This window comes from Monopterus albus, unplaced genomic scaffold, assembly GCF_001952655.1.
Source record: "Monopterus albus unplaced genomic scaffold, M_albus_1.0 scaffold6.1, whole genome shotgun sequence".
Classification (NCBI taxonomy): Eukaryota; Metazoa; Chordata; class Actinopteri; order Synbranchiformes; family Synbranchidae; genus Monopterus; species Monopterus albus.
Window position 1 is genome coordinate 4,958,213 of NW_018127886.1, and position 27,185 is coordinate 4,985,397.

At 40.4% G+C, this 27,185-nt stretch overlaps 3 protein-coding genes across 5 annotated transcripts in view; all 3 read right to left on the reverse strand.

The window, feature by feature from the left end:
- Positions 1–399: 399 nt before the first annotated feature.
- srm (spermidine synthase) lies at positions 400–3,641 on the reverse strand. The gene is made up of 8 exons (XM_020619075.1): positions 3,339–3,641; positions 2,802–2,922; positions 2,626–2,718; positions 2,361–2,514; positions 2,192–2,275; positions 1,729–1,874; positions 1,461–1,583; positions 400–1,363 (listed from the first exon to the last, which is right to left on the reverse strand). Exons 1-8 carry the CDS (start codon positions 3,467–3,469, stop codon positions 1,346–1,348), a joined length of 870 nt encoding a protein of 289 aa, XP_020474731.1. The 5' UTR covers positions 3,470–3,641; the 3' UTR covers positions 400–1,345.
- A 1,189-nt stretch (positions 3,642–4,830) lies between these two features.
- Positions 4,831–16,595, reverse strand: exosc10 (exosome component 10). Of its 2 annotated transcripts, none has more exons than XM_020619061.1 (25): positions 16,357–16,595; positions 15,560–15,696; positions 15,184–15,307; positions 14,994–15,098; positions 14,636–14,795; positions 14,408–14,516; positions 14,245–14,320; positions 14,036–14,146; positions 12,984–13,127; positions 12,208–12,398; positions 11,879–12,035; positions 11,548–11,696; positions 11,304–11,354; positions 11,063–11,174; positions 10,886–10,933; positions 10,707–10,782; positions 10,466–10,572; positions 10,292–10,384; positions 10,136–10,204; positions 9,925–10,030; positions 9,764–9,837; positions 5,865–6,048; positions 5,692–5,756; positions 5,185–5,261; positions 4,831–5,089 (listed from the first exon to the last, which is right to left on the reverse strand). In XM_020619061.1, exons 1-25 carry the CDS (start codon positions 16,477–16,479, stop codon positions 5,059–5,061), a joined length of 2,679 nt encoding a protein of 892 aa, XP_020474717.1. In that variant the 5' UTR covers positions 16,480–16,595; the 3' UTR covers positions 4,831–5,058. The 2 variants fall into 2 exon arrangements, with proteins under 2 accessions (XP_020474717.1, XP_020474721.1); XM_020619065.1 differs by lacking the exon at positions 16,357–16,595 and adding an exon at positions 16,149–16,312.
- A 4,559-nt stretch (positions 16,596–21,154) lies between these two features.
- Positions 21,155–27,185, reverse strand: part of cntn3a.2 (contactin 3a, tandem duplicate 2) — a 30,484-nt gene continuing 24,453 nt past the window's right edge. For both annotated transcript variants that reach the window (XM_020617664.1, XM_020617658.1), the window contains exons 20-23: positions 25,323–25,509; positions 24,911–25,023; positions 24,574–24,742; positions 21,155–23,488 (exon numbers count right to left, since the gene is read on the reverse strand). In XM_020617664.1, the coding sequence (XP_020473320.1) occupies positions 23,391–23,488; positions 24,574–24,742; positions 24,911–25,023; positions 25,323–25,509 (567 nt within the window). In that variant the 3' untranslated portion in view covers positions 21,155–23,390. The remainder of the gene's footprint in view (positions 23,489–24,573; positions 24,743–24,910; positions 25,024–25,322; positions 25,510–27,185) is intronic.

Here is a 27,185-nt window from a genome sequence, read left to right on the forward strand (position 1 = left end):
AGGATGCCATCTTGTGTCTGAACACTAAAACTACACTTTAACCTCACCTGTATCCCAGCACTGCTCATAGAAGACGGTTTAATATAAACCTTTTTCACTGACCAGCAGCTGAATAGCTCTTAAACCCATCACATTAACCTATATATTACTGGGAGGTGATGCTGCAGTTGGTGATTACAATACGCAGGACAGGCTGTAGCCACATCAATGAAAATGTAGCCCTGCGTTTAGCCGTTTGTTGTTTGTGCAAAGCAGCACAAGCCTGTGTGAATGCATCAGTGAGTGAACGCACACACTCTCAAATACCCATTTCATCTTTGTGTTTATTACAGTTCATGACTCTTAGAAAAACAAAAATTCATTGCTAGGGTATGACATCACTCCTCAACAAAGACAATGTTTACTTACAACTAATAGGTAGTAACCTAAGATGTTTCTCACCAAACGTTGAGAGAAAATGACCAGCACTGTGCAGTAGGACTTAAAATACAAGTTTACTTCAGTCCACTACAGCAAGTTATAACTACACAATGAATTTACATCTTAAGAGACATTTCTGGCTTTGCAGAGTTCTAATACCATACCTTGGTTTTACTTAATTGTAATTTTAACACCATTAACATTAAAGCCTTCCATATTAAATTTATTTCATCTTACGGTATTTAAAGGGACAGTTATCTAAACTCCTGGACTTCTGTCTCAAACATTATCTGCCTGGTACATTAGGACAGATACTGAACGAACTTTCTTTTACAATAACAATAAACAACCATTTTCAGGCACTATAGGGTTGATGTGTAGAGGACATCAGTATTCTAAGTACAGAGTAATGACAGATGGAGACTGTGTATTTTCATATGAGCACAAACTGACATTATACATTACAAATAAAAGTGCAGCAATACATTACACATACATACTCTATATGGTATGTAACATATTGCCCAATATGAAGAGGTGTTGAATCCTATAAACAACACAATATTTCAGATTGAGGTAAGGTTTGATGACGATATTCTTCCCACTGAGCCCAGTCCATCACACTGCCCTTCACAAAATGCTGATAAGACAAATACATAGTACAAATTAAAACCTAAATACACCAAAAAAATGTAATAAACAGCAGCACATAAGACTGGAAGGAAGGAAACATCGGACTGATCTAACACTTTCTCTATGTAACTCAGCAGGTTCCCTCCCTGGAATTATTAGCTGCCACCGCCAATAAGATCTTTACGAGGGTAGTCTAGTCAGTGGTGCTGAACAGTGTTGAGGAGATGGAGAAGCTGTAGAACAAGGTTGCTTATCTGTGGTCTGAGGGCCAGGTAGAGGATGAACATAGCGGTCATGCTTCACTGAGCACCTGTTCATGATCAAGAAGACACTGAGTCAAAGGTGGCAAATATCAGCCAGTACTTAATGGATAAAATTAAATATGAAGAACTGTATTAACAACTTACCTTTCTTGCAAACTCAGGGAGAACAAATGATGCTTTGTGAATTTCAGGGTTGTAATATTTAAGGTTCATATTTTCCATTTCTTCTTTTGACAACGCTTTCATCGGTTCCTTGAAATTTGTCTCCTGATTAAAAAGTGAAGGGGGACGCCAGTCATTTATTGGACATTACTAATCCCTGACAAACAGCGGACAACTTACTGTGGAACGAGAGGGCTTTTACATAAACATAATTGTAGGATTGGAAATGAAAAATGACAAATACACTCACAGGATTTTTACTGCAGAGCATGAACCCAATTTGGCCACTGGGATAAGTTGGGATGGTGCCGTAGGCATAGTCCACCACAGGGAATAGGGTCTTGCAGAAGGTTCGCATCTCCTTTATCAGCTCCAAATGAAGCCACTGACACTCTCCTATAAAATTGACAAAAGAGCAGAACACAGGCCATGTTCATTTCCTGCCTGCCTTTTTTGGTATTGTTTTATCTTGAGGTTGTTGAAAAAACACCCATAAATGGTAACAAGACAGCACAAGAGTTAATAAAAGCTATAAATAACAACCAGTAAAGATGAACACACTGATCAGGCAGTTGGTGCATCTCTAATAATTAGTGGCAGACTTGATAAAGATTATCATTTAGTAGCACAGTTATGACTTCTACATGTTAGCACTATACTATAAATGAATTTGTCCAACTTTTAACACAAAACTGCAGTGAAATAAAAGTTACCCTGGGAGCAAAGAATTCCACCGTTTCTCAAAGCTGCTTTCATCAGCTGATAGTAAGACTCCTTGAACAAACTCTCAGCAGGTCCTGCAACAAAAACACAACTCAGAAAAGGTATGCCTTCTGTAATAGTTGGCAAAGAAGAGGTTTACACTTTCAAAGTAGAACTTACCAACAGGGTCGGAGGAATCGGTTATAATAACGTCAAAGGCATCCTGGTTCTGCTTCATAAATTCAAAGCCATCTCCAATATGGAGGGTGAGCTTGGGACTGAAAAACCCTTTTGCCATCCCTGGGAGGAACTTCTTCGATACATTAATGACATCCTACACAGCAAACATCAACGTGATACGACCAGGTGTAAAGCAAGAAAAAGCAGTAATGAGTACAGCTCTCTACAGAGAAGCCAGAATGCTTGTCAGTGTTGCTGGTCCCACCTCATCTATCTCACACAGCACCACAGATTCCACCAGTGGATTCTTCACAACTTCTCTTAGCACACCACCATCTCCACCGCCAATAATCAGCACCTGTGAAAAGGAAAATACCATGTCATGATAAGAAACGTGGGTGTTAACAGTACTGCAACTTCATGAACATTTTCAGTGGTTACCTTCTCGGGGCAAGGGTGGCTGCACAAGGGAAGGTTGGCAATCATCTCTTGATAGGCAAACTCATCTCTCTCTGTGCACTGGATGACTCCATCCAGCACCAAGACATTCCCATAGGTTTTACTGAAAAGTCACATTACAGCAAAGTTTGATAGTCACATTTGAAAGCTTATACACCCTAAAGCCAACCTGACTGGAGCAACATGCAGCAGCAGGCGTGCTGTACATGCCTACTAGCATTCTCAAAGTCAATGGACAAGAGATTACTATCGTGTTTCTGGGTAACTTTACTCGGCTGTAACGGTTAACATGTAGGTCTTCATCAACCTCATCGGATTTATCCTTGCTACCTCTCTGTAGCTAAATCGCCACGTAGTTTGTCTGTTAGCTTAAAACTTCAAGCAAAGTGAACAACTCATTGGTAACAAGCAGATGAAGAAAAACCTCAAGATCCCACGAGATTTACGCTATTTATTCGCTACTAATAGACGCTAGTGGCTGGCAGCATTAGCCAAGTAGTGTTAGCTAAAAGTACTCACCTCTTGAAAACCATAACATCCTGAAATTTGGATTTCTTGTGGTATAGGACCTCTTCTACTTGGAGACTCATCGCTTGCCCCGGCCATAACGTGCATAATTCCGTAAACCATCCATTTTTTATGTGGTCCATGACACTTACCAACACCCACAAGTAATACCAACGTGTTTTTAAGTCTGGCAATGTAAGTTACGACAAAGATCTGACACTTGGACAGTCGTTGTCTGCCTGCTAAAAATTCTACCACCGTATAACAAATAGGATGCTGATGACGTTGTGGCATACCGTTGTGCGAGCCAATGGGGTGGCAGGATATACTGGTTCGCGTAAAGTTAGTTTGACTTCACACCACTAGCCCCGCCCATAACTGTAACCCACGTGAAGCTAAACCATTAGCGAAGCCCATACATCCATAGCTAAACCACGTTGGCGTGGACCAGAAAGCAAGAGAACGGTGGAAGTGTCAACCATGAGTTTATTTTATTTTTTAAACTGTGACTGTTTCCACATTGATATTTTCATGGATGTATTATACGAGCTCCTATGACATCGCTCTCAAAATACACTGATAGTCCAACACTAAAAAACAAACAAACACACACACACACACACACAAAAAGCCCCCACCTTCTTGAACGTCTTAAACCCAATGCTAAAGGGACCATTCTGGGGATGGCTTCCTAGTTTTGGCTGCAAATTAATAACAAAGTGTACCATTACAATAAAACAACCCGTTCACAATTATACTGAAGAAAAACGGAAATAATGCAGATCCAAAAAAATAACTGAGAAATGAGCAAGTGTTTTAAGTCTTTGAGCCATAATTATTTCCAAGTTGCTTGTGATACTATTTCAAAAATATAACCAGTAGCAAGTAGAACAATAAGGCACAATAGCTTACATTATTATAAACGGTTATTGCCATTAATACAACACAACTTGCCTTAATACTTAAGTCAGGGTATTGTGCACATGCTGCAGATGCCCATGGTCAGTGCGTGACTTCTTTAATCCTCTTTTTTAATGGAGGCAAATCCCTGCAGTTAGGTTGCAAAACCTTGTGGAACACCTCAAAACAGGGAGGCTGTTATAACAAGTAGAATGTGCTATTAAGCAGTCGTTTGTCATTGATTGGGTCATGTAAGGTCATGCTGTTCAAGCAGGTGCTAAGACTTGTGGTTTTGTGTGAGTGGTGATAATTCACTTTGGAAGAACACTGACTTAATATCACATACCATTTATAATCCCAACATCAGAAGAGTCAATGTTTCTGAAAGCAAAATTAAAAATGTTTTCTTTTTACACAAAAAACACCCTACAGCGCCACTGTGTCATCTTATGAATCTGGAGATGTTAAGTTTGAGTTTCCCTTCTGACACGCCACGTCGATTATCGTTACCTTAAAGTCTTATCTATTTTATCTGAAGGATAAAACAGGAAAGATCTGAAGGAAGCTCTGATTATGTCCACCAAAATGAAAAAACAAACAAAACTTTTTTCCTCTAAAACCATCTTTAATAAAGAAGCCTGTGCTTCCACATATTTACAGGGTAAACTGTCCCAGAGATGGAAAAAAACAAACAAAACAAAACACTTCAAATACAATTCGTTACATATTGAAATACAAAATTTCACTTCCAAGGAAGGAGAAACAAGGATCCCTGTTTCTGCAGGATGGAACTAAGTTTTAAAATAAGGCCGAAAACATAATCAAAGCCAGCCTATCTTTTGGGCCAGTTATGTCGGAATCCTCTGTAGAGCATAAAAAGAGAAAAGGGTTAATATATTAGGATGTTTGAACTGACATGAAGTAAAAGCTCTTAACACTGTATTTTGTATAAATTTACCTTTCAGACTTTCCAGCCAGGTACGACATACTTCGATTTCCAGCTCCAGAATTAGATTTTTGTCCCTTGGAAATTTTCTGTTGGACAAAAGATTTAAATTAATCAAGCCAAGTTGCTACAAGTATAATTCAACAGCCAAACACACGTGGCATTGTCTCTGCAAATAAACTCAACTATTGTTTGGACAGACAGCACTATCGCAAAAGTTCCTATTCCTATTACTTAATCCCTGAAAAAAAGGGGCCTGATTTATATAAAATGTACATATATTTTTAGTTTCTGGTGACGTTTAAGCTATGGTCATTTACTTCTTAGCTTTGTATCATTTAAGGTTACTGCATAAATGACAATAAAACAGGGGTGTTCTAAAACCCCTTTTTTTGAGTTTGCGCCACATTACCAAAACAAATTCCTTGTAGGTGAAACTTGCTTGATTTTGATTCTGGTTTGACCGGTAGTGCGTGTGTGGGGTGTGGATTTTATTCACATTCATATGAAAACAAATACCTTTTTCTTGAAATCATGGCCTTGGCGGTTTGGATCAAACTGTGTGTTGCCCTTTGATTTGGCACCTGTAAAACAAAGGGGGTGAACTGAATTCATTTTTATATAACTAACTAAATGTCATGTAAAAAGGGATTTCTCCAATGTGATGAAAAACAAAAATCACATATGCATACCACCGAAGACTTTGAGGTCTGACTGGCTGTAGTCAAAGGGCGTGAAGCTGTCTGATGGAGATGGCTCTGTCTTCCGGGGCCCCTCTGCAGATTTCATCAGCTTCTTACTTGGTTTGGGAGTCAACTCTGTAACCTCCTCACTGGCGATCCGCTCTCTTTTCTTTCCACCACGTTTTGCAGATTCCTGATGAATTGGTCAAGATTATTTATTATTTATTTATTTAACAGCTAGATTTAGCATTTTATGAAGAGATAACCAAATGTATATACAGTGCTCAAAAAATGAAGGGAACACTCAAATCACACAGCCGGTCTTGATGAACAAATTATTCAAGTTGAAAACCTTTACTAATGTACATTGTACAATTTGCAACAGTCATTGGAAACCAAAATCATCAACCCATGGAGGGGTGTATTCAAAAACTACACTGAAAATCAAAGTGAAAAATATAAATCACAGGCTCATCCAAGTTGCATGAATTTCATCATGGCAACTCACAATGTGACTCGGAACTGTGTTTGGGCCCCGTGTGCCTGTACGCACTCCCGACTCCTGTGCATGCTCCTGATGAGTCGGCAGATGGTGTCCCGGAGGATTTCCTTCCAGCCCTGGATAGTCTGTGGTGCTACTCCAGGAACTGCCTACACGCTCTGGCCACATGAGCCCGGGCACTGTCCTGCACCAGGAGGAACCCAGGGCCCAGTGCACCAGCGTAAAGTCTGACAATCGCTCTGAGGATTTCATCCCGGTACCTCACAGCAGTCAGGATACTGTTGGTTATGACATGGAGGTCTGTGTGGCCCCCCAAGGATACATCTCCTCAGACCATCACTGACCCACCACCATACCAGTCATGCTCCATGATATTACAGGCAACATAATGTTCACCACAGCATCTCCAGACTCTTTCACACCTGTTACATGTGCTCAGTGTGAACCTGCTCTCATCTGTGAAGAGAACGGGATGTCAGTGGTTGACCCACCAATTCTGGTGTTCTCTGGCGAATGCCAATCGAGCTGCACGGGGCTGGGCTGTGAGCACATCTCATACTAGAGGACTCTGGCCCTCATGGAGTCCGTTTCTGACAGTGTGGTCAGAAACATGCATCTGGCCCTCATGGAGTCTGTTTCTGACAGTTTGCTCAGAAATATCCACACTCGTAGCTGCTGGAGATCTTTTGTAGGGCTCTCACAGTGCTCCTCCTGTTCCTCCTTGCACAAAGGAGCAGATAACGACCCTGCTGCTGCTGGGTTGTTGCCCTTCTACAGCCCTGTCCAGCTCTGCTGATGTAATGGCCGGTCTCCTGGTATCTCTATATGCTCTTAAGGTTGTGCTGGGAGATGCAACAAACCTTCTTGCAACTGTACTTATGAATGTGCCATCATGGAGTAACTGGACCACCCTTACCAACTGATTGGGCTGCAGGTACTGCCTCATGCTAGAAGAATCACTCAGGAAGGATCAGGAGAGAGCATTTGTCTGTGGCCACCACATGTAAAACCAGCTCTTTTTGGGGGTTGTCTTGCTTTTGCCTTTCCATTCCACCTACTGTCACCTTCATTTGCACCGAAGCAGGTGAAACTGATTCACAATCACTTGTGCTTCTAAAACAGATTTATTGATATCCCTGAAGTTTAACTGATTTGGTGTTATACAGTGATGATCAAGTGTTCCCTTAACTGTTTTGAGCAGTTTATTTTGTTAAACTAACAAGACAATGAACAGTGTTCCTAGCTATGATACAAGTAGTGTGCAGTTTAAACAGCTCTTTATGATTACTGTTGATATTTTAATATTCTGGGTTTAAATCATTCAAGCATTTAGGGTTCAACATGACTTTGCATAAAATGACACATCAAGATAAGGTAAGGAGTTTAAAAGAATTATTACTGACAAAATTTACCAGGCATATTTTATGCTGCATACTTAGCTGGCATAAACATTTATAGCTTCATACCACATGGCACTGGTACATGGAAAGGATGATGTGGCAGGGACTCCCACACAGTATGAATGATGAAACAGTCTGAAGTTGAAAACCTAGCATTTGCTGACACCTACAGGTCAAAACTGTCACTGCACTTCACAACCTGCAACATCAGTGCGTTACATTTCTGCTGAGTCCAGCTGACCACACTGTGTGCCGTTGTCACACATGCACTGAAAACATGAGATGTATAATCAGTGATTAGGGTAAGACTGATGTCAATGTATTAACTGGTTAAAACACAATGGCTGCTCTGTGGTTTAAGAGAAAGAAGAAGCATTACACAATAACATAACTGTATAACAATACAGTAACTTGCGTTTATGCAACTGTACATTTTAAAATGTTCGTTAAGTTGCTCTTCAAGTTGACTGCTACTGTATTATTATCCAGACAGCAGGTTAGTGGCTGAAGTGTCATGTCAAACTCCAGAATCTCCCGTTAATCTTTAGTTACGTATATAACAAAGGCCCCTTTAAAGCGTCTCATCTGATCATCATGTAGTGACTCTGCTCTCCCTGTTTGTGTAAGCCAATATAGTCTTATACAGCTGCTTAATCCATGAGGGAAGGTTTCTGCAAGGCTGGGTTTGCTTCACATTACATAACTACAATCACAGCATATGCAGTGACTGACAGCACCAGTGTCACCTCAGAGGTTTTACCTTCATGACTGCTCTGCAAAAACACATTTTTCAAACAGTACAGTTTATTATCCTTATTCATGAGGATATCAATGATACTGCTGTTAACGATCAGTTGTTTCAAATAACTATTAATTTACAAAAGATTATTATGGATGCACATCAGACTTGAGTCTTGACAAATCATGTTTTCACTTTCCCGTTACTATTTTTGATGCATTTATCTAACTTGCTTAATTTTGACCTTTGATTTTTTTGATGCAACAGAAAAGCAGCCATGCTGAAGCCCGAGCACAGCACACACCCTGTATGAATCACAATATCAGAAGCTTTGGAAAACAACAAAGCTTTGTTTAAAGCTGAAATCAGACACGGAACGTTCCCTGCCAAAGCGCCAAATGAAAGGGAGAGTGAACCAACACAGTCAGTGTTTGCCAGAAGTTGGCAGGTTTATGAGTGTTACTTTCAAGCGCCGCTGCCAACACTTCTGACGCCAACCTGCTTATCTGAAGACGCCGTTTCAACAGAGCGTGCCATAAAATCAACTTCTGATTTAAGCCATCATCACACAAGATATCACAGTGTGCGCTATCGATGGATGGCTCAAGGCTCACACAGTGAAAACACTGAGGGGAAGCAGTGCCACCAAGCAAGGACGGAGCCAAGAGTCAAATGGTGGTGACCGTTCTTTTTGTTCTAGATTTTTGTCTCACTGGACATTTAAAAGAGCCAGAGAACACCATATGGTGCGTATGGTGGGAAAAGCATGTACTGCACGAGTAACCAAACAGGAGGGTGCCAAGCAACACTCCAGAGAGATAGAGCTAAAAGGAAGTGGGCTTTTGGGCAGAAAGCAGCTATTATTGTTTCCCAGGAGGGGGGGAAAATAGTGTTTGATGAGTGGAGGACACGTCTCTAACGCTCCAATCCCACGCTGAGCTTTCTTCATCCCCAGGGACATCATGTAACAGATATAAATATTAAAAGGCTACTACTCTACGTCGGTGCTATAGACCAGCAGCGGCGGCTCACTCGTGACTCACCGTATTTATATACAGAAATACCAGCCATGCCTTAAGAAAATGGGGGGGCACAGCACAGTGTTAAACTAGCTACTTTAACATGTTGTGCCAGGCTCTCGGGTGATTGTAACTCGTGTTTTTCCATCGACTTGTACTTTCCCAACAGGGACATCAACAGTGAGGTTGACAGGGTACAAAGTCTATGTGAAGTGGAAATGGAAGGATGAGAGAAGAGAATGACTCACGGCTGCTTGCTGGCGAACTGTGGTGACATTCTGGAGAGACTCTTGGTAGCTCTGTTTAGTCTTGTTTCTTTCCTCTGTGGTAATCAACATTTAAAATCCAATGAGGGACATGACTTTAAACACTTTTTTTTTTAATTTATGTAATTTTAAGAGATCCTGACCTGCTAATTTCTTTGCCCGGTCCTTTGCTTCTTCCTTTGCTTTCCTACTGGCCTCTAACTCCTTCTGTTGCTGTTCAATACTCTGCAGCTTCCATCGTTTACTAATCTGTAAATGTGAGATGGTACAGTGATGAACGTTCACACACACGTCGTTAAAAGGACAACACAAATAAGTCTGGATATGGGTGAATGCACTGAGCTTTCCGAGTACCTCAAATATTTTTGAAGATGGGTCAAACTTTGCATTCTTGTTGACATGCACATCATTGGAGGGTAAATACTGAAATCCCAAAGAAGACAGCTGAATACTGCGTGTCCAGTTAAATAAAATACAAGCAACACTGAAGAATAGCCACCTGTCTCTCACCATTCTGAAAGGGTTTTCAAAAGACTCGTTGATCCGTTTGGCTTTCATCTGAGCAACGGAGAGGGACTCTTCATCGTTCTTTGTTTCTAGCTCCTTCAAAAGGAAGTTCTCAGATTAGTTATCACACTTAAACAAAAACCAACTGGTCAAAATAAATTAAAAATTGATCTCCACCTCAAACAGTGTGATTTTAGGTGGTGCTATGAGACCGCTTGTTTTCTGTACATCATCCATTTCGTGTTCTTCGTTTGAGAAGAGGATTCCTTGTTTTACAGGTAGATCTGAAAATAAATACATTTGTTTAATGTCTAATGGGCTAAACGATTAAAAATCTAGAAATAAATGCATTTGCTTAATGTCTAATGGGCTAAACGATTAAATCACCAGGATAATGTGCAGCATGTCTCAGGCTTACCGTTGGGAGTAAAGTGGGGGTGATCGCCACCACAGACTCTGGATGTATCATGGGGACCAAACAACGTGACCTCTGGCTAGAAAATTACACAAGATCCCAATTATTTTACCCAAGTTGCTGTTTCTTCAGTAACCAATGAATGCAAATCTCCCAGCTGGTTTAATTGTTTTTAAACCAACCTTTTTTATAGGTGTGAGCCCCTTCTTCGTCTGAGCTGCAATCTCAGCCTGTGTGAATCAAACATTATGTTTGATTGATTTAGATACCTTCATTGACAAGTGCCATAACACTGAAGTTATACCACTGACAAAGACAAAACCCTTCTATCCCCATTGCTGACAGTCATCTTTTCTCACCTTAAGGAGAGGCATTTCTCTGGCTTGCTGCACAAACAAATGAAGCTCATTGACCTGCTGCCTCACCAGCGGGGGGACAGGGTTACAGCAGGCAATGATGCCCTGAGGTTCTCTGAATAGACAAAGACAAAGCACTGTGCTGGGGGTTATGGCTAAAAATACTAAACTCACCTGCACTGATGTGAAGAGAACTACGATTTAACATCAATCCAGATTTAAGTGGGAACTCTAATCAACTTACTTAGGCAGTTCTTCAGATATCTTGCTCATCATGTGAGTGGGCAGGACATATCTAAATACACAAATAACATGAGATTAAAACATATCAAGGACAACTTTGAAAGATGATGAATGATTCTAAAAGCTGGCAAACTGTCACAAAATCACGAGGGGTTGCACAATCTGGCTGGACATGAACTATAAATATGGAAAGAGCTTTAGCAGATTTCCAGAACAGCCAGTCCATCCATTGCCAAACAGCCTACCCAGTGCTTTCATCTTCCTGCCTGGCCAGCTTGTCCCTCCAGGCAAACAGCAGTCTGAAGGCAGTGAGCTGCTGGGTGTTAAAAGACTTTTTCTGCTTCCTCTGCAGCTCCAAATACGACTCCTCTGTGTATATAGGCTTCGCATATTTCTGTATGGAAGTGGGGCAGATGGTGAATAATAGCAAATGTCAGAAAGTTTATGCATTTATGGTGGGCACCATTTAAAAATATGAAAACAATAAACGAAACCAGGCAACAACTGGACAGAGAGGAGTACAGAGGCAGATGTGTATGTATTAATTTAATCTTCATGGGGTGTGTGTGCGCACACCTTCAGGGAAATCTCTTTGCTCTTGTTCCACACACACTGCAGCAGGCCAGGCTGCCCATGGTTGAAGTCCAAGAGCTGCACCCTAACACAGTCGTAGATGTAAAGGAGGTAGTGGGTGTCTGTCCGGGCATACTGTACCATCTCATCTGGCAAGGGGCTACAGGGTAAAGTTGTGGGACAATTTTTACTTCAACTGCCCAAAGTCAATAAGTTTTTAAATGCTAGAAAACAACCAGAAATAAATGAATGATTTTCTCATGAAAAGAAACCATCACACAGTTAAACCTAAACAGAAATGTTCAAATCAAATGGCTCATTCATCTCCATACCGAATCCTCCAGTCAGCCAGCTGGTAGCGTTTGTCAGAATCCACACTGCAGAAGTGTTTGAGCAGGTGGTCGAGGGAATGCCTGGCCAGGTTCAGAGCTCGGCTGGCCTGATGTGTGTCAAACAGGTTGACGACATATAAGCCGAAGTCCCTCTGGAGCCACTCAATGTCAGAGTCGGCGCCGTGAAATACCTGAGATACACACACAAATAAACACATTCAGCAGAAACCGGTGAAGTACTGATTAATTAAAAAGAAAAAAAAAAAGCAAAGACTGCTAAGATACAGAACATATTGGAGCCAAAAAACATAAAAATCTGGGAACACATCATGTGACATATCTCTGTGTGAATCATTTTCACAGGACCTTTCTGTATTCAAAGCCCACACAGCACACATTTTCACAGGGGTCCTACAGTGCGTGAGTCATGGTGGCTCCCACACACACCATAGGACACCCACCGATTTTATTGAACGTTTGAAAACAGTAAGGCTCAGAGACACCTCAAAGAAATTAAGTCTCAAAAACCTAGCATTACTACATTGTTGGTGACTTTCTTCTCTAATTCAAAAGGAGATGATTGGATGGTTAGGATGCAATTGTTTCACAAGGTAATCCAAGCAAAAGGAATGTTAGCAAAAGCTATAATCATTAAAAACACCTACACAGCCCATACCCACTGCCCATTCTAAAAACAAACCTAATAAGCCATGTAATTGCACCTTCTCTTTAGACAGTTAGTCTCAGCAAAAGGATTTGTGGAACTGTTCCATTACCTTGACAATAGCCGGGTCAGTGAATGCCTCGTTCAGGATGTACATCTCACCGCGGAGCTCCAAGGTATCGATGATGAAGTCCTCATCTCTCGTGGAGATCTGCATCAGACACGTGAGGCCGAGGAAAGACCTGTAGGAATGGTGCTGTGATGGAGGGAGGAGTGTTAACAAAACCTGTCCACATCCACCAGCTTATACACAAAAACCTGACTGCTTTATAACAGCCCAAACAACAGCCTCACACAAAGAACCACCACTCCAGAAACTTTTGGCAAGTTAAAACTAATTTTCCCCACAGATGATCAGCGACAGATTTATTTCCCAATGTCATAATTCCAATGGGCCAAACGTTTACATACACCAAGCCTGATGTCTCTTTAAACAGCCAGGCAGCAACAGATGTCATGACTTTAGGAGCCTGAGACTGGCCAACTGTGATTACTGGCAGTCAATTGGGGGTGCGGCTGTATATAAAAGATGGACAAACCCACCATGGCATCACCCACTGGTTTTCTGAAGAGCACTTTTGAAGCTCAAGTCTGGCCGTCACCATACTGGTAGTGCTGCAGGACAAACCGGTGCACTTCACAGAACTGAAGACATCATGAAGAAGGACAACTATATTTGAAATTTCATCTGAGGACATCAGCCAGGAAGCTAAAGCTTGGATGCAATAATCTCAAGCATACCTCCAAAATAATAACAAAAACTAAGTCAAGGTTTTGGAGGGGCCATCACAGAGCCCTGACCTTAATCCACTAGAAATTACACAATTTAAAAGGCAATGCCACCAAATCAACAAAGTGTATGTAAACTTCTGACCCACTGAGAATGTGATAAATAAAAGCTAAAAATAAAAATTCTCTCTATTATTCAGAAATCTGACATCAAAATAATGTAACGAACAAAAGAAAAATATATCGACATGAAATGTTTGGAAAAACTGAGTGTGACTCATTTAGGTGTACATAAACCTCCAACCTCAAGCTTCACAAAAGGGGCTACCTGCTTGGCTTTTTGATTAGATCTAATTTTATATATGATCTTTGCACCTCAAGGTCCACTGCAAATTCAGACAGTTTGCACAGCTTCTCATTCAGAGCCACCAGATCCTCCAGAGTCTCAATGAAAGAGCACTTGGTCTCAGCCAATGGTTTGTAAATCTAAAAAAAAACAACAACAAAATAATCCAGACATAACAAATCAGACATGGGCCTAATGAACAATGAGAAGATCATATTATAACCTCACTCTAACTTGCCTGCAGGTCTGGTTTAGACAGGAGGCTTTCTGGTATTGTAAGATGGTTCAGTTCATATTGGTATGGGTGTGCAAACCTAGATGGATCAAAATATTTAGTTTAAACAGATGACAAAAAACAAGAAAAGTCCAAATGTTAATATTACACAAGGGAGGAGTCTTACATGTCTTCAACATGTTCCTGAGTTCTCTGCTGGTGAATGAAGTCAGCCAGGGCAGCTGGGACATCCAGGTCCTCAGGTCTCTGTTTATGGATTTGTTTGTCAGTGAAATCTACAAGTAGAGAGGAAGAGAGTAAAAAAAATTGCTGTAAATGTTAAAGAGTTAAGCCTATATGTCTAATTAATGGGAAAAAACACATGGGAAGAACAGAATAGTAAAAAATGTCTTACAAGAGGGAAGAGGCTTTGTTGCATTGGGCTTAATAAAGATCTTGGGAATAAATGGTGTGTTGCTGTTGTCAACTTTTTCCTTGAATTTCAGCTGAGGCCTCGCAACATTCTTGGCGTGGAGTAGTCGGAATGTCTCAGATCGACTCCCAGAGCCTGAACCCTAATCAATAAAAGCATTGTTTACCAAATGGCGTTAAACACCAGTATGAATATTCATGACGTTCCAAAAAACACCCCAAACGTTCTAGTGTTTTAAGTGCTCGAATGCCAGGACTGGCATATAATGTTTCAGCTTGAACGCAGCCCAAAACAGACACTGGCATCCACAGTAGAAGAGCTGAGAGGTTAATTAGCTAACCTTGCGATTCCAGCTGGAAACGACAATCTTGGGAGGCTGGAACCCTGCAGGCATGACAGGCTGCTGGCTTCGGTTCACACCATCAGCTTCATCCAGAAGAATGCCCTAGAAATCAGATACACAAGCTTGGCTGGCTTGCAAAGACTTTCCTGTAAGAAATCTAGTAGAACACCAAAGCTGTGGGTCTTACCACTCGTTCAAGGATTACGTCATTTGCATCAATGACCAAATCAAACTGCTCCTCCAGCCCCGTCAGGTTGTTGCGGCCTCTCATGTGAGATCTGCAGCCATGTTGTTGCATTATCTGACTCATGCTAGCACAGCGAAAAGAATGAATTTCTTTTACTAAGAAAGAGCAGGTGGCAGGTTACTCAGCAAACACACTTCTCTTTGCATGTCAAAGGCTCAGACAGACTTGCTTTTAGCCCAGGGCGAATATATTCCTCAATTTGTCAGTAGTATGGGCTTTAAGGTAAATGAATGGCAGGCGGAGCAAATATTTGCAGACAGATGGAAGTCTGACAAAGCCTTAACTCAAAGGATGCAACAACATACTATCCACTCACCAGTGCGAGAGCTTACCACCTTGATTTTCACAGAACTCCTGGAAGCCTGGGAAGCTTCGGTAGAAATCATACTCATCTCCAGCCTGAGGCAACCCGGCGGATGCTTTGGTGGCTGATAATACAGCGCCCAGTCCATACTGCAGAAGAGAGACGAGCTGAGTTAGTAAACAAACATAATATATGTAAAGCTGAGTTAGTAAACAAAATATATAAATATATTATATAATATAATACAATGTAGTACAAGTTAAAATGTAAGGCAGGAAAAACTGATATATACGCCTTAATTTAATATCTAATGTGCTATTGGTCTTTTCACAACAAGAAAGTTATCCCTGCACAGTAAAACATGGATATTCATTATGTAAAAACACCAAATATCTGCTGGATTCTCTTCAGTTAAAACACATCTCTTTAGCTAGCTAACGTTAAGTTAAATAGCTTTGGGTTTTCAGACTGTTGGTCCTAACTGAGCAATTTTAAACATTTAACGAATCCATGCAATTGACACATTAGTCGATTATGGCTCATTTAAATTAGTTCCAAGAAATAAACAATTAGCTTGAGACAGGCTAATTACTTAGCACACCAATGACATAGCCACTTGCTGGCATAAACATCAAATCAAATCTTGTGTCAGCAGCTAGCTGTGCGTGTTTTCTACCAACACCTAACACAATGCGACTACAGCCAAATAGTTTAAAGTTATTTGCTACAGCTCATAGCTAACAAGCACACCCACGTTTCCAAACTGACTAGTAGCCTGAACTCCAAATCACTGCGCCTAGTTCACTCACTTTAACGAATGCGTCCACGTCCCTGAATCCAGGACACAACTCCGCTGTTTCTTCGTCGTTGGAGCCTAACTTACTGTCTTGAAAGCCACATTTTGTGGATTCTTTATTTTTCGAAGAATCCATCGTTTAGCTTTGCTTAGTGTACATGTGAGCTACAGGAAACAGCCTCTCTCTCCTCTGTGTTTTCCTCAGAGCTGCTGAGAGAAAGACAGCGCCACCTAACGATATGGAGTAGAATGGCCGCAATCGGACGCGTATGTTGTCTACATTTTCCTCAGTTCTTATTGCAAAATTGCCACATCACAGTATGAACATTTTAAAAATGCACAACCTAACGTACTCCTGAAATTTGTAACGATTATCTTACATGTGGTCGACATTTTAGGGTTTCTTTGTTTTAATGCTTTGTTGTTTACTGTTGTACCCGGTACTTTTTTACCATACTGACTCTGAGAGACGAGGCAGTCCAAGTAACTACAAAACAGTGCTGATTTATTCTATGAACACAGGCAAAAATTAACATTACACGCTCAGGCATCTTGCACCTCCGAGACGTCTCTGTTACCAGCTTTGCAGCTGGTCATAGCAGTAGTCAAAACATGAAGCAAATCAATGTGTGTGTGTGTCTGTTGATTAAGTGGTGTGTAACTAAAAACATTCTCACAACCTCTAGAACATGTCGTGTCTTAAACATAAGAACATATTATGGCTAAGGCTACAGTTCTACACGTCATAATAATAATATTAAACACCCTGTCTGCTGACAGTCATCAACTCTTCTCTCTAGTTATCCTTGACCAGATGTACCCTGTAGAAACTCATAAGCATGACTAAGCATTTAACAGTCTAACTAGACATCCTATCTCCACTAAACATTTCTAATACATAAAGTATCTAACCAATATCTATCTGACTAAAAATACCTAACATTACTATCACTTGCGAGCCAAATCAAGACGACTTGAAACTTGTCAGTGTTTCCACTACAAGGCGCTGATCGTCATTGTACCCGTTCAACGCAGTGACACTGCAGAGTCTTTTCACCCATATATTGCCCACCCATCCATCCTGACCAAAGTGTTGCACTATGATACTGGTACCGTGAGGGGGCAGTATTAACATTTGTAATTTGCACCAACTAATCTACAACATCTGCACCGTGCTGGGGTCGACATAGAGAGAAGTAATACATAGCAACGTCGTCTTAATCAATTTCTCAAGAACTATCTAAATATAATATTTGAATCCATAGCATTGTCATTTGTTCAACAGAAATGATACTGGGCATATACATAAAAAGTTACAGTGGCCTACTGTTGTGATTCAGTGGTCAATAGCATGTGGAGAACCATTGCCAAAGTATTGACACGCTAACTCATTATGGATGATCTGTGGTGTGTAGGGAGAAACCTCTCTTTTCTTCACTTCCTTTCCTATCGATCTCCTCACAGGGTCCTCTCCCTCTTATTATCTTAAAAGCATCTCTGCATCACTGACTCAGTCAATATTTCACAGTAGCTTTCCATGTCATTCCCTTGTTTTAGCGGAAAATATCAGAATATCACACTCTAATGAATCTGTATTTGTTGCAAAAACCACATTACACAGCCCACCACTTGATACATGTTGCTTGGTAATTGTTTTTTAGATGTTGCATGTGATGTCAATATTCAAAATATTCAATTCTCAGTGATGATAACCATTATTATATAATAAAACAATTAGTACATGCAGCAAAATCCTTTGTGAATGTGTTCTCTGTCCACTAAACAGAACTTTACTGCTGCCATTTACTCCCATTTACATGCTTTTAAAAAAAATAATATACATTTTATAGCTTTGCTGGTGCCTCAAGGTAACACTCAAATGCTCCTTACAGTAGACGACACTAAAACTGCTGATGCTGAAAATGACACTATGCCCCATATACTTAAAAAAAATAAAGAAAATCAGACAGAATCCTTAGTGAATTGGTTTTATTAACTCCCTCATTTAGAAAACACAAATGCACCAAACAATATCATACATGCACAGCTTCAGCATATCAAGATCAGCTGATGACTTTTCAATGTGAAAACGTTTCGGCCACGATCTCACAGAGATCATCTGGACATCAAAATACTGAGGAGTCACAACAGAAAGGCCAAGCGTTGTCACCCAGAGCTCTACTGGCATTTTCTTAAGTCTTTATGTATTTATGGAATTACAAATTTTGGGTAACTATTTTTTTTAATTATTTTCTGACCAGCTCAGTCTTTTCTGATTTTGAAAGTAGCAAGAAAGTTGTATTGGTATAAAAAGACAAAAAGAACTAGTAGAATTACTTGTATTACCTACTGTGCACTAGCCGACTACTACCTTGTAACAGGTAGTGTTTGTGTCACTGCACCAAAAGGCTGATGTGTGATAGCAGCTGTTACACTCCGCTCATGTATTTTTCATATTCCGGGTTTGACTGAGAATTACAATTGGAAGTAGGACGCAACAATTTGGTTTTCCAGCTGGGGGTGTTGCTTCAAATAACAACAAAATACATACAGTACATACAATATACTGTATAAAGGCAAAAGAGATCTCAAAACACTGGCTTTTGAATTAGCCGGCATTGGCTCTAAATGGTTATTTTAAAGCAACACTTGACCTTTGTGCAGAATTTTGGAAGAAAAGAAAAATGAAAATATCCATCAGGAACCATAGCAAACATTAAAGAAAATTGAGAAAATCAAAGTCAGAATTAAAACATCTCCACAGTACTGATACATTACAAAACAAAGGGGTTGGCAATGCTTCTATACCCAAGACACAACTTCATAAATGGTGTAATGTCTTTTTTCAGTTCATATAATCAGTAAATCAGCCAAGAAGATGCAGTTTCCATGTAAACATCTGTTAGCTTAAAAATGCCATTCTGTGATAAAGAATGTATACAGACTGACAACACGTAAAGCCACTAAAACAACATAACAGGATTCAAAGACTGCTTTCAGGAAGTTATTAACACTCATCAGGGAAGAAAATCTTTTGTTGTCACATTTAATACAGGTTTTAGCCTGGATCTGATCTAGCCTTGGATTCTGGAGCTTTATTCCACTTGTGCCACTGCACTGGAAATCAATGGTAATTTGATAGAAAAAAAACAGACATTTCGACAGCTTTCTGGCTTAAATTTATTTTTTCTCTCTCCTGTACTGACCTTGAATTACTCTATTTGAATATCTGCAATGCTTCAGTTGCTCAAAGCCCTGAACCATGGTTAAGTACAAAAACTGACTTTCAACTATTTTTTAAGCAGCTGAATGGTCATCTTGAAAACACTTGTCCATGACACCGCTGGGTAAGGTAACAGCCATGCACGCACGCACGCACACACACACACACACGCACACACACACACACACACACACACACACACACACCCTTCTTCTTGATGTCATCTTGATGGGATTGTCCTGATTTAGCTCCCCCTAAATCCTGATATATTCGTCTTGTGTGGGTGTCATTAGTATCATTACTCCTGTGCTCTTTCCCACAGAAGCCCCCCAAGCTTGCTCTAATTCATCAAGATGTTTTAAATGTCTGCTAAATCACGGCACATATCAGACTTTCCATTCGTCAAGTCAGTCTGTTAAATTGACCTTTGTGTCATGTGCTGACAGATTTCTGATCTATCGGTTCCTGCCATTTCAGAGCAATTGAAAGGTGTAGGGTGAAGCAGGTCTCCATACCTGAGAATCAGGGTTACACTCAAACATTCAAGTAAACAATGAGAACATATACCACATAAAAAAGCCGATACAACTGACAACAAAGAACGGAATCACAAACATTAAAACACAGCTGACTATACATTTTGCCAAATAATGTCTAAGCTGGTGGCTAGATTTCAGTTATTAGACTGGCACAGTTGGCAGCACTTTAAACTTCTTGTCTCAACTGCAATGGCTGATAATGCACGTTGACTGGCACTAGCTGTGTGTTGCACAGATGGGTGCAGAATATGACTGCAAATAATGATTATTTTCACTACTCAATTGTATTTTCTATTAATTGTTCAGCCTCTAAAATGTACATGGGGTGACAAATTAAAGAAAAAACAGGATGACAGTGCGCCCATCCACAGGGCCCGAGGGGTCACTGAATGGTTTGATGAGTATGAAGGTGATGTGAATTATATGCTATGGCTTTCAAGGTCACCAGATCTCAACCCAGTTGAAGCCAGCGGCAACCTCTGAGGCTGAGAAATGAAGCCATTGTGGAAGTGACAAAACCTGTAGTTCTTCAAACAGCCACTTGAGAACCAATCCACAAAGACTTCCATGTTAAATTGTGCAGATAATGTTTACAGCCTGGTACAAAAAATGGTTTTGGTCTTTATAGCTAATTTCGCCTTCCATCAACTGTATGGGTGTGTGTGTGTGTGTGAATCTTTTTAATAACTTGCCTGTTTAAATTATATTGAGACAAAAAGTTACACATAATTACACCTTGAGTGACTGATGGGAGGGTCCCGCCATAGTTTGCTGGCTGCCAGCTGTCTAACAAGCTCTACTCATGCGCCTCCTTTTTACGCATTTTTGAATTAGACCTAGCACGTGGAGTGAAGCGCAACCAATATGGCGATGGCCAGACTTGATCTTCAAAACTGTTTCATAGAAAACCATGGGTGACGTCATGGTGGATTTGTCCAGCTATTATATACAGGCAATGAGTTGAACACCTATGGCAGATTTTGGACCAATGTGTTAGACAGCGTCTCCACCACCATCATCAAAACACCAAATGAGGGAATATCTTTTGGAAGAATGGTGTTCATCCATCCAGTAGAGTTCAGAGACTTGTAAAGTCAATACCAAGGTGTACTGAAGCTGCTCTGGCAGCACATTGTGGCCCAACATCTTACTGAGACATTTTCTGATGGTTTTTCCTTTCATTTCTCACCATCTGTATTTCCCAGAACCCAACTGATGTTTTCAATTTGTTTGTTTTGATTCAATAAATCCTAAATCCAAAAAGATAATTTGCCATATTACTCTATACCATGACCACTGATAACTCTGAATTTTGATTGGCTGGCTGATGTCTGTTTACTCTTGGTAACCAGACAAAACAACTTGACACTTCTGACAGAGGTGATTGTTTATTGTCCTCAGAGAAGTCTAACTGGTTGGTCAAATAATCTTAATTCAAAGTCCGTTCATAAACTGAATGTAATCAGAGAAACTACTCATTAAAGTGACAGCTCGACATACTAAGAAATATGTTTAGTAGCTTTCTTTGTGAAAGTCAGATGAAAAAATCAATACCACTCTCATGTCTGTGCATTAACTATGGAACCTCCGGGCCAAGTTATCCTAGACATAAAATAGTTTGTAGTTTGTGAGATGTGACTGACCACTTCGAAAGGCAAGTGTTTATAGCTGTTTCAAACAACCTAACCAAGAGATGAAAGTGAAAAGCCACCGTTATATCAAGGTGCGAGATGTGATAATCATTAAAATATGGATGTAACAACACATATTTTCAGACAGTCTCTCCTGGAAGGCATTCATAGTTTCACTTGGCTGTAAACGCACTCACCTCCGCACGCCTGCCCAGTCACAGCATGAAGTGGTGTAAATGTTGGATTGTTGTTTTAGGACAATTCCAGAAATTGTCATAAACAGCCCTGTCGGAAATGTGTAGGGCTTCTGCTAGATACAATGTGTTAATTAGTGAGCTTCACAGGTGCTGGTAAGGATTCGTGAACGTTGGACAAAGCCAGGTTGGCTGTTTCCATTCTTTATACTAAGCTAGGCTAATCAACACCTGACTCTGCCTTCATAGTTAACAGAGTAGTACTGATCTTCTTGTCTAAATCTAAATGAATTAGAATTAGTAAGGATTTGAACTCTCTTATAGGAAGAAAATTTTGTTTCACTTCATTCTATGAACTTTAATAATTTTTTATTTAGATGACATATAGTCTGTTGACAAGTGGCCATGGTATAAAGCAAAATACTTTCAAATTTAGATTCTGTGAAGGCAAATGGATCGTTGGATAGTATATGTTACATTTACAACAGAGAAAAGTAGTAAATGCTCACATTTACGAAGTTGGAACCAGTAAATGTTTGGCATTGTTCCTGGATGAATGACTTAAATGATTGTTGTCGATTATTTTCTGACTGGTTCAGCATCGAGGTTGAAGGAAATACACTGGCTGTTGTATTCCTCTCCAACTACTGCTGTGCACAGGCAAATGTAATCTTTGCAAATGCAGAGTAAAGGCCAATCCATCAATCAGTGGCCTATCACAGTAACTAATCCAAGGCTTTAAAACTTGTAGGAGCACTCACAATACATTCAGCTCTCCACAATCAAATGATAAAAGGTAAATGGCTAACACTGGCACTGTGGGTTGTTTTATGAGTTTCATCTGAGACACAACCAACTTTTAATGGCGCATGTAAAGATGAAGATGCCTGCAGTATGTTTTCAAACACAACGTATCACTGACTGGTGTCTATAAGTAACGCCATTACAAGAGTCTCAAAAAGGCACGGGCACGGATGAATGTACATGTTTGTACTCGCCAATTCTGATGTAGAGAGGAAAACTGAAAATATTCAAAAATATGAAATACAACTTGTCACCATGGCCCTCCGCAAGGTACACCAAAACCTTCAATAATAAGAAACTGTGGGGAATAAAATGTTGAGGAAAGCATGTAGCTATCATAGCAATAACAACAAGAAGGCTGAAACTACTTTGGCACATGAATGGAAGTAAGGCATCTGTATCATTCTAGAGAACAAAAAATAGAGTTGAAATGGAGCAGTGTTCCCAAAGTTTCAAAGCAGACCTATGTAGAAAGCTCTAGCATTTACTTTTAATTAAGAGTCTGATAGCACGTTCCTGTGCTGCTTCATACCAACAAACTAACACCGCAAAATACTATGGGCATCTCTAAAAGAAGAGAAATTTAAGAAATTAAAGAATTAAAGAAAAAAAAACATTATTGAATGTTGCAAAACAGATCAGAGTCTGTCACTGTGTCACAACGTTGACCTGAATGTTGATATTGCGATGGCAAGGAGCAGGGAGAGAGGGATGATGTCCACGCTCCGGGCTCTCGAGCCGCGGGCACTCATACCTGGATCGCACACACACAGAAAAACACAATAAAGTGATGTTAAAGCCGTCTGGAGGGAGCGGACACAGTTGACTGCAGCACAGATGCTTTGGGACATTTGTCTAAAATACTCATTTCTTATCTTGTGTTTTAGCCCTCTGCTATGTAACCTGCAGATAAAACTGAAAATAGATTTGTCAAAAACATTCATAAGTCAAAATGAGATACTTTCCAAAACATAAAACATGCATACTGATGTTTCGCATACATAAAATGTGATGAAATTATTTATGCCTTGGCTTATGACTGTGAAGTACAAAACAAACACTGAGCTGAGTATAAAGGGACCAGGAGCCTGATGCAGTGTGCGCCCATCACTAGTCTCTCTTGTTTGATTTAAGTGAGTCAATTAGTTCTGACTGTATTTCTGTAATGACACAAAGTCCATATAAATGAATAAAAAATATATATTATTGATACAACAGAAACCTCCTGAACCACTTGTGATGTTTCAGGCCTGCTAGTTTCTATGAACACAGCACTTACTTTTGCTCGCTAATGCCTATTTTTCAAATGAATTTTAAAAGAAAAGCCAGGATAGAATTTTATCTGACTCAACTGCTGGTTTCAGGGATTCACCACAGAATATCAACAATGCAAATTAGCATTTAGAGCAGAGGAGCCCCCCTGGAGCGCCACAGCACAATAACAGCACCTAGTAAAAGAAGAAGTCAACCTGCGACAGAGATGGATAGTGCTGCATATTTCAGCAGTCTGGAAGAGCAGGGGACATGAGTAATGGTCAGTCAACGAAGGACAGAATGTCCCTGTCAGGTGGAAAAAGTGTTAAGTGACTTCATTTGCAAAAGTGGGTAAATAATGAAAAAGTAGAAGTTCTGAGAGATCAAGGTCTCAGTCTATGAGTCAAAACTTGCCATGCTTCTGTATTGATCTAGAACTTAGTGGCATCAGTATCTTTCAGTGCTGCGACTGAAGACAGAAAACCTTAAAATGAGGGTTTTTGCCTTTAATAATAGCCAGAATTGAAGACTTGCGATTTTAACCATATGACCCACTATGACTTGAACTATGAATGCTGAGCTTACTTAGCTGGTGGATTCGTATTGGATCTGAAGCCGGGCCCAGCCCTCCTTCGCTCAGCGTCTGAATGTGAATGATGTAGTCATCATCGTCCTCGGCCAGGGTCATCTCTGCTGTTGCATTGCTGGTTGTGAGTGTGTTTACTTCTTTGTGTCTCTGTGTCCTGTAAGACAGCTGAGAGGGGGGGAGAAAAACTGTGGGTGACACACAGTAAATGCGTATTCTCACAGCTTGACAGCTTAGAGCGAGCCACCACACAGTTAATTCCATGCTTTCACTTGGTTGGAAACATAACAGGAATAAACATGTTACTGTAAAGCATACTGAGAAAGTCAGACTCACTTGGTAGCCTGTAACCTCTGACTCGGATTCCATCGCCAACACAGGTTCCCAGTAAAGAGACAGCTGAGAGCCAATTAAGGTCCATTCAATATTCAGTGGAGGCTGGGCTGGAGCTGCAGGGTTCAAAAATAATTTCTGTATCTCAGCACAGAAACATTGCTGTCACATGCTCATACCAGAATGATCACATTTCTTAGATGGAATACTACTTTTGAGAATGAGATTAGAAGTTGATACACAAAAATAAGATGAGGATGCAGACATTCTTCAACACATAATAACTTTCTCCTTCATTGTTGGCACACCTAAGAATAGACTCCACTCAAACCACTCATAATTTCCACCTCTGAATTCTAATAAGCATTGATAGAGAATCGAACCCCTGAGCAGCAGTCTTGGTGCTGCAACTTACGTGGCTTTTTTGTGGTGACATTGATTGCAGGGAGGAAGGGGCCGGTGCCCGCTGTGTTGAAGGCGCTGACTGTTAGAAAATACTGTGTGTTTCCTGCCAAGCCGCTCACTGTGACTGAGGTTTGGTTCCAAGGCACCCGGACTTTCCCCATGGTCTCTGGTTTAGTGTCATCTTCCCAGTAAACCACCTTGAGAAAGAATACATGTCATCTGGGAATGAACTGTGATATATTGCTTTGAATTGGAGCACGCTGGCAGCGTGCATCACATGCAGCACATCAAAGTATTTGTAGTTGTTTTTGATGCCTTGAGAATAATGTGGTGTTATTAAATGTTCGCCTCTGGGTGCATCCTCTCAAGAGAGATCAGAGTTTTCTTTTAACTTTCCAGCAGGATATTTGATCTGACATTATAAACACTCTGTAAATGTAGTTTCATATCTCCTACAAATGTCTCGCTATTTTTCAGATACCACTGAAAGAGTGGGCATGAACGGGATTAATTTCACTATTGATTAATTTACTTAATTTTGATTAGTCAATTATCATTTAATCATTAAGAGATATTGGAAAAATACCCATAATAATTTTAAAAAATCCAAAGGTGATTTCTTGAAAATTCTTAATTGATCAAACAACAGTCAAAATCTATTTAACTTGCAATGATATCAAACAAAAGCTAGGAATAGCTTTGCACTTTTGCTTGACACTGAAACAATTGATCAGTTATTAAAATTAAGTCAAAATTATTTTTATTGCTTTTACTACTTTAACTAATTTGACTAGTTTCAGCACTGTAATATATCCATGTTGTGTAACATAACGTAGTATCTATTTTTCTTCTAATGGTAAAATGGACTTACACTGATCAGCCATAACACTATGACCACTGACAAGTGAGGTGAATCACGCTGATTATCTCATTACAGTGGCACCTGTCAGTGTGTGGGGTTTATTAGACAGCAAGTGAACATTCAGTCCTCGAGGTTGATGTGTTGGAAGCAGGAAAATCTGGCAAGCGTAAGGATCTGAGTGACTTTGACATGGGCCAAGCTGTGATGGCTGACGACTGGGTCGAAACATCTCCCGCACTGCACGTCTGGTTGGGTGTTCCCAGTCTGTAGTACCTACCAACAGTGGTCTAAGGAAGGACAGACAGTGAACTGGTGATAAGGTCATGGACGCCCAAGGCTCACTGATGATGAGGTTAACCTACTGTAGATTAAACTTTCAAATTTCATACATCCTTTTCAAAGAATTCCATTTTGTCTGAATCTTTGTTAAAATGGATGAAAATGAGAAATTATGTAGATTGGTCTCTATGAAGAGAAACATTCAGAAGCTATAGAGTGGGGAGGCTGTTGAACTGGTCTAAAAGCTTTTGTCTAACTTGTCCTCACAATGACGGTTTTCAGTGAATGGTCGACACATTCCTACTCTTCCTGACAGTAGAACTATGGAAGCAAACGGATTCACACAAGATGCACAGTGAGCTGCAGAGTGACACGAGTGTCAATCGCCCACTGCGTTGACTTCTGTGTACACAATAATAGGCAGGTGGCCATAATGTTTTGGCTGATCGGTGTATAATTGTCCAGCACTTTTCTATGCAATGCACTCACAGCGCTTTCACACTATTTGCCCAGTGACGCACTCACACTCCCTAGCACTCGCACATGCTCGCACAGCCAACAGGAACGACTTGGGGTTCAGTGTCTTGCTCAAGGACACTTTGACATGTGGACCGGAGAAGCTGGGAATCAAAACGCCAACTTGCTCTACATCCTGAGCCACAGCCGCCTCACTGAAAATATGACTGATTAAATCATGCATTTAAATAATAATATTACCAAATAGTTACAGCT